At 38.9% G+C, this 8119-nt stretch overlaps 1 protein-coding gene across 1 annotated transcript in view; it reads left to right on the forward strand.

Moving 5' to 3' along the window:
* The window catches only part of pkdccb (protein kinase domain containing, cytoplasmic b), a 22429-nt gene extending 15626 nt beyond the window's left edge, over nucleotides 1–6803 (forward strand). The window contains exon 6 of the mRNA XM_036209846.1: nucleotides 5876–6803. Coding sequence (XP_036065739.1) covers nucleotides 5876–5973 — 98 coding nt within the window. The 3' untranslated portion in view covers nucleotides 5974–6803. The remainder of the gene's footprint in view (nucleotides 1–5875) is intronic.
* Nucleotides 6804–8119: the final 1316 nt, after the last annotated feature.

Here is an 8119-nt window from a genome sequence, read left to right on the forward strand (position 1 = left end):
TTGATTTGATTTGATTTGATTTGATTTGATTTGATTTGATTTGATTTGATTTGATTTGATTTGATTTGATTTGATTTGATTTGATTTATTTGATTTGATTTGTCTTGGTTTGTTTTGTTTGATTGCTTTAATTGATTAGATAGGATTTGATTTATGCCCATCTAGACACCAAAAACGAGTTGGAGATGCATCTCTAAAATAATTGAAAAGTTATTTTCTTGTCAGTTACTCTCATACTTTCCATTTATTGACGTCTTCATAGTTGAAAATATTCTCCCCATGTGATCTGAATGTATCGATGTTAACGGTTAACAAGCACAACACTCCCCACTTTCTCCAGAGAAAACCATTAACATTTACAAAACAATGTAAGCAAAACAAATAATGCAGAACAAATTAAGAATAAAATCATGACAAAATGCAATTTAATGTATTTATTGATTTATGATTGAAAGCAGATGAGAAAAAAAACATCACAAATGCTTTAGTATGATTTAAAGTATTTGAATATACAACTTTTTGAAAGTTTTTTCCAAAAATGCAGAGAAAATGAGTATTTTTATTTGTTTCTAGATGCACAGCACTTTGAGATTTATTTTTACATGCTTTATAAAAAAAAAATTTGAAATTTTGAATTTGAATTTTTCTCAATTTAGGAGGAAAGGAGGATTTTAAATCTCACAAAAAATGAAAAAAAAAAAAAAAAAAAAAAAAAGGGCATAGCCAATTCTATCCCACGCAAAGCTTTATAACCGAAGATCTAAACTTGGAATTAGAGGAGCAGTGTGGAGAGCCAAATCCCAAACTGATGTAATCCACTACATTTGGTGTCGGTTGGAGGTTCAACTCTATATATGGAGAGCTGTAAAAAGTGAATTACTATTATAGACATGGAGGAGGCTTCATGGTTTCTAAGCTGTTGCAGCTTCAACTTTTATCTGTGCTTTGATTTTTTTTAACCTTTTCTAGGATTTAAAAAAAAAAAGAAAAATATAAAGAATGATTCTGTAGAAATTGTATGCATTGAACCTCTTTAAAGCTTGCTTTTGCATTAATTTTTCAATGCAAATAATTCTATTTTTTAATTTTTTAATGGGTTTGTTTTCCTGAACTTCTTTCTCTTGATTTTCAGATCTGCTGCAGCACGTTGTGCCACTTTTCTCTGTTCTCATCTGCGTTTCGTTGCCCGGGGTTGGTGTATCAGCTCCTCTCATGTAGCTTTTTGTTGACTTTATGTACACTCTCAGCACTCCTTTGTATTTTGTCTTGTTATGAAAGTCTTTTTGTGTAGCAGCAAGTGTCACATTTGCACGCCGATAAAAGATTTAAAAACACAGTAAGCTGCCTGTTCATGTGCTGAGTTTCTTGTTTTTTTAAAACATGACAGGCTGCTCTTTCAGAGGAGGCAGCAGTGAAAAAAACATTTTTTCCTTTTTTTTTTTTTAAACCAGGCTCCCTGTGCCTCCATTTCTGTTTTTTTTTTAAGTTTCCAATTTCACCAGACTTGTTTCCGTCAGGTTTTATTCATGACCTCCATCTGGAAATAATATCAGTTCATGAAAACAAGCCATCAGCAATTTTAGGGAAGAGTTTGTGTGCACTAAAAGGGTGGCGTGAAAGCAGTGGGACTCTACTGCTGCAACGTTGCAGTGAGAATGACATTTGAGTTAAAAAAAAAAAACTCTAAAACCGCTGCTGCTTTTACTCCAAACACACACATGTTCATTTGTGGGCGCGCTGCAGAACTGGATTCAGATGCAGAGCTGCAAGCCACAGCTGCTGGGAGAAATTACGTGTCAGGCAGGTCGTTGGCAAAGCGTTTGACCCTCGCTCAGACTAAAAATATGCATTTAGCCAGTGAAAGCCTGCATAGTTCTGCAGGAAAGAAGATCTGGCTTGTGTTAGAGCGGCTCCACGGAGCATATGCGACCACAGGGAGATAAAGCAGATATTCATTGGGTCCTGCTGAAACACCTCTGTGTCTGCCCGCCGTCTTGGCCGCGGCACACAAGAGACAGGCCGGTCACACCTGAGAGCTTCTGAAGAGTAGCCAGACATTTAGTCTGCTTGTTCCAAACACAGAGACATCTTAGTGTGCAGGCCCATCCAGCTGTCCAACTGAGTCTGTCTGTCTGGAGCCGATATGATCTCTTTTAATGGCTTTAGCAGCCCCTCAAGGACAGAGCTGGTTATGTGTGAAGAGAGCTTTCATTTTCTGGCTGCCTACGTTAAGGGAGGGGCTGGATCAGGTTTTAAAAGCCCCGAAGTCAACCAGAAGTTAAAAGTTATCTAAAGAGGTGTAAATGGGAAACACAGTTTTAAAGTGTTAAGAGGCGCATGAAAGACGAGACAAAAAAATCAAAAAGTTATTTTTATGACGCTCTCTCTTTCGGTTATGAGATCCCCACATGTTCCTCTGTCGGCCCCCTCCAACGAGATCACAGCAGCATTCTGGGTCACTTTTTTTTCTTTTGAAGCCCCCCCCACCCATGCCCCTTCCCCACCACTCCATCCATCATGCAGAGTATATGTGGAGCCTCATTTTACTGCAGACGTCCTTGATAGCTCCTCCAGGCCAAACACTCCACAAGCTTCTCCATTCATCCCCCCCAGCCCTCCCTAGCCCTCTTCTTATCCCAGGTCACAACCACTGTGAAGCATCTGGACCCCCCCACCACCACCACCACCACCACCACCACCTCCTCCTAACCTGGGGGTACGGCCGCTAAAGAGCCAGTTTCCATCTATCAGTGCGGTTCCAATCAAAGCGTCTGCCTTTTGTTTGTGTGCTCTGGAATCCCCTCCGTCACACCTCGGCTGCTTCTCAGCGGGAGGCGGGGGCTTCTGCCCCCCCCCCCCACGCACACACAGCCAGAGGAAAACTTCCTTCTTTCTTTTCTCTACAGTTAATCCTCAACCACAAACACACCGGGACCCCCTGAGTGGCAGTCTCATAAATTTAATTAATTACTTCTTTCAAATCCTTCTGTTTAATGAAAAAAAACTTTTGTAAAGTCACAAGAATGTTTTTGTGGGTTGTAGTCCACAGTAGATGTTTAGAAAAATACATTTATTTAGAAAAACTAATCTGAGGTGCAAAAAGGTGGGCAAAAATGGAGAAGTATATTTTTCGTACGGGGTTCTGTTTGTGCCAAAATTGTTTGCCGTTAGCACGCTGAAACATCACAAAGTAACCATCATGGACATGCTTTGAAGTGCAGAGACATGAACACATGTTCAATAAATGTGTTCATAGATATATTTTTGGCACAAATGGAACCCTGTACTTGACGTTTTTGAAGCGCAGGAGTGATCTATTTGAGTTTGTTGAATCTGCTGCCATAGAAAGTGAGTGCAGGGATCTAAAAGTAGCAAATAATTTTGAACTAGTTTTTTTGAAGTTTGACACTAATATTAACAAAGATCAGTTCCTCTTTTTTATTTTCTCACGTGTTCAGAGAAGGGGGCTAAATGAGACTCAGACTGTTGTTCAGGCTTGAAACTTTAAGGGTTTGACTTTAGATTTGAGGTAAAACTTTTTTTTTTTATGCTTTTAGATCAATTCCATTACTGTCTGGTCGAAATGTAATATATCTATATGTGTTTTCATGGCATTTGCATTGAGAATGTATTTTTTCTGTCATAAGTTGTTTAAAAGCAAAATAATAATTCATGACAGTAAAATATTAGATTTAGCTCTAATTAAAAAAATTGAGACTTGTTTTGAGCTTTTGAGATTTGACTGAAGCCCCTTGCATTTATGAACATTAAAACGACAGAAATAAAACTGCAAAAGTTTGTAATTTCAGCATCTTTTCTGTTGGCGTCATTATCAAAAATAGACGTGATGACATTGATTGTATTAGTTGTGCTCTTCCTGGCACAGTGAAGTGCTGCTTTCGCCTCCATGTTCCGGCTGTTAAACCTGCAGAAAGCTGTGAATTGCAGCTCTTTGCCACAAGTCCTCAATTAGGGTTCTGCCCACAGAGCCATAAAACAGTTAGTGGAATCATTCAGAGGCTGTTATATTTGACACTATTAGGAGTTCATTAGTACCTGCATACGCTGCTGCTGTTGCAATTGGAGGATCATTAACAAAGACACTTTACTGCAGCTTTCTCCATTCCCTTTGGCGATCCTCAAAAACGTTTTCATTTAGAGAAGTTCTTGCTTTTTCTGTAGGTTTATGTAAATACTGCAATTGTTTTTGAGGCAGATGTGAGGATTATGACACAATTAAGCAATTAGTGAGAAGTGTCTGCAAGTAAATAAGAAAGTGTTTTAAATGAGACTCAATGAGTCGAGTTCTGTTACCTGATTAAATTAAGGGGAAAAAAAATTAAAACTGAAATAAAAATCCAAGGAATTAAATTAAAATAAATAAATAAATAAAAAGTAATAAAGATCTGCCATTGTATAACAAATAAGAGTTTAACCAAACTATAACTAAATCAAATTATAAGACTTAAAAAGTTAAATCTGAAGGAATTTCATAAGAAAATAAATCATTTTAGTTGTTAATAAACAAATTAAGGTAAGAAAATGTCAAATGTGGCTAAAATAAGAAAAAATGTCCTAAATATTTAAAGAAATGTTAATACTGCATGAAAATGAGACATAATAAACATTTTTATAACATGCTTTTTGATCAATATTCACTTTAATTATATATATTTAATTGAATATGGATATAAAAAACTTTTTATGTTTGCAGAAACATGCCGCCTTTAGAATACTTTTTTTTTTTGGAAAGTTTTTCTGTTTCACGTTGTCAATCATCTTAATCGATGTCACCAAACATAATCCAGTAAATAAGTATAAACAAGTTAGATGAGATGATGTGAGGAATTCTCCAAACTCGAGGGGCCACGCCCCTTTATAAGGACTTTTGTCTAAATGATAAAATGACACAAATGATTATATTTTGAACCACACTGTGCTGATAACATGAGTCACACGTGAAGAAGGAGAGAGATTAGTGTTGTTTACCTAAAAAGAGTTAGAAATATAGCAAAATGAAGGTTAGTTACTCAACAACAACTTTAATAGAAATTTAAATGTATTATGTTAGAATAATATACCAGATAACAAATTATTTCTATTTTAATCAAAAAGTAAATAATTAAAAAATTCCACTCCGATGAAATCGGTGGTGTTTTTAACATATTTTTGCTGCATTTTTCTGATGACGGAGGACATTTATAAAGAAGATTAAGCTTCTTTATTCAAATCATTGTGAATCAGGAGCAGATCAACAAAAAATAAGTGGAAAAATAACTTATTTCTGATGTAGAAACCACTAGCTTCCTTCTTCCTGCTCTGCTCCATTCTGATTAATCCACTCGTGGCTGACTGGATCCATCAACATTCTTTTGTTGCATGGCTAATGTTAGATTGGGGTTGTGAGGGGCTGTTAGCTAGCAGGGGAGTGTAAACAAAGGAATGATGGGAAGTGTGGGCAGATTTACACCGGTCCCGCCCTCAACTCAGAGGCAAATTTCTGATGAAATCCAGCTGCTCTGCAGAAACTATGTCCTAACAATAACTCAGTTTTGGGGATTTTGGCTAAAAGTGGCACAAAAATGATTAAAAGACCACTGGGAACATTTTTACGAAAGATGATCGGAGCGGGACTTTAGGTCAAGTGGAGCTCAGACAGGAATCTCAGAAGCAAAAAGGGTTCATTTTACTCTAAAAAAGAAAAAAAAACCTTCAAACGTTCCGACCTTATACTTAAACAAATGTTGCGACCAAACAAAGCTGGTGTGTGATTTGCTCGCTCCAGTCACTTTGTGGTGGAACCAGCCTCAGACAGGATGTGCAGGAGTTGTCCCTTGGGTCAGCCCAATTCAAGATCTTTCATTTCCTCCCGCAGACGCCCGGTTCCCATGCAGGCAGGACAATGCCGACCTTTGGGAGTGCTGCAGGACAAGCGTCGCAAACAAAGACTGTCAAGGAACTAAATTGGGATGAGAAGCTGGAGTTTTTGAGCAAAAGTAGCATCACATGAACATATTTTGACTCTTAATTCTTCTATTTCTGAATTTTTTAATGTGGTTATATGTGTGTTGCTTTTATAAATGGACTTCCATTAAAAACAAATCAAAATGTCAATGTTGACACAGTTGATATATTCATAAATGTCAATTAGAGACATATTTCAACTGTAAGTGGATTTAAGTTTAAAAAAATGAATAAAACAAGATTTTTTTTTTGTTTTATTTGTTGCAAAAAAAATGTGAAAAGTCCCTGGTAGCTGCTCTGCTCTCTGTTTGCCAGAGCTCATGGGGTCAAGAGGTCTTAGAGGGGTGAAGGTTTAGGTTGTGTTTGCAGAAGGGCCTTCGGGCTCCTCTGCAAACGTGAGCCGAAGATCAAACGGAGGAGCCGGTCCGGCGTGAAAGCTGGACCCGCAGGTCGGCGTAGCAACAGTGACAGGCCTCTATGGGAGAGATCACAGAGTCAGGAACCCTCCGACATCTCACCCTCACGTCCCCTCCCCAACATCCGCCGCTAAATCCTCCCCTCCCTGACACTGGAAATGCTGGACAAGTCTAGCATCTGACCCCACTTAGTCACATGCTGAACCTTCGCCTCGTAATAATCCTGGATTTCAGCTGACAAAGGGTCAGCTGAGTAAACCGAGAACCCCGTTTGGAGAGGAGGAGCTAATCAAAGCTGCACTGAATTAGTTTGGCACACTTAAGTGGATCAGGAATCTGTGTTGCATTAAGAAGCAGAAAAAAAGAATCTTTTGTCTCCTTTATTGCAGAAAATACTTTAAAAAGAAACTGTCTTCCCCTCCCGAACCTTTCACAAACTCGTCCTCTGACTTGTTTTTGTTGAAGTGGACACAGGTCATGCTTATGTTTTACAATTACAGCTTGAAAAAAAAAAAGAAAGTCACTTGACCCAGGAATTTGCTTAGCATCCAGGCCACTTAAGGAGCTGAGAACAACAAAGAAAAGCTCTTAAATGTGATGAAGTCTGAACTCACTGGCGCACCACTGCCCTCTAGAGGAGACTGGAGGTGTTACTGCCAGAAGAACAGAAGCTCTTTGAGAAAAATCTGAAAAGTTCAACAGAAATTCAGCTGACATTTAAACACATTTAATGGATATCATGATATAATTGATTTAAAAAAATCAGTGGAACATAAGAAATCTAAACACAGTATGCTGTTATGAGAGAACAGTTCTCCAAGGGAGGGCTGATGGTTACAAATTTAGAGTCCAATGGCGTGGTGTAAGGCGTTGACTGACAGCGGTTCTGACCACTGGTTAGGCTGTGAAGAGAGGGAGTGAGTGGGGTCCAGCAAGCAGGCTGAAAGTGGAATAAGTCAGCCCAGCAGGGAGGAAGAGTGACAAGAAAAGGAGCGAGGAAGAGTTTCAGTCAAAGAAGAAGACAGTGTCCTCCTCATATCTCCTCTCCTGGAGCCATGTCTGACTGTGAGGGACCACCCATGGGTGAGCCGATTGTGTGACTGGATCTAAAAGTTGAGGCGTATATCTGTAAACTGTCAATGGACCTGCATCCCATCTGTGTTTGCTGTCAGTGTTGGGGAGAGGGGAGGGTCTTTTTTCTGTTAGTGGAAGCTGTCTTTTGGGACTTCTCAGCCTGCTACTATTAAGGAACTGGTTCAGTTTGAGGCCTTATATGGACTCTTGGATCGAATTCCTTCTGGTTTCATGTAAACAGTGCAAAGATATTATAAAGGAACAGGAATTAAGAAAACGGCAGAGGAAAACAGGAGAAAGTCATGCTTTTACTGTTTCAGAGATACATTTCGGAGCAAAAGTTGCATTTTTTTAACCAACAGTTTGGTGCGACTTAGGTTGGATTCAGACTGGACACATTAAAGTGAACAAGAGCTTGTTTCCCCTGATAATCCAGAGCAAAGCTTCAGTCTGAAAACGTGCAAGCGGACCCTGGTCAGGACCAGGAATTGCTCCTTGACCCATCTTTCGAGGTGGTCTCGGTTCGTTTCCAATTAGGACTGAACATCAGTTTATTCTGAGATTCCTGAGTCTGTATACAATCCTCTCCGGCCACAGAAGCTAGTTATCAGTGGACAAATGTGGAGCAGTGATGCAACAGCAACTATACAATGTGGTCAAATTAA

Source organism: Oryzias melastigma, linkage group LG22 (genome assembly GCF_002922805.2).
Source record: "Oryzias melastigma strain HK-1 linkage group LG22, ASM292280v2, whole genome shotgun sequence".
NCBI lineage: Eukaryota > Metazoa > Chordata > Actinopteri > Beloniformes > Adrianichthyidae > Oryzias > Oryzias melastigma.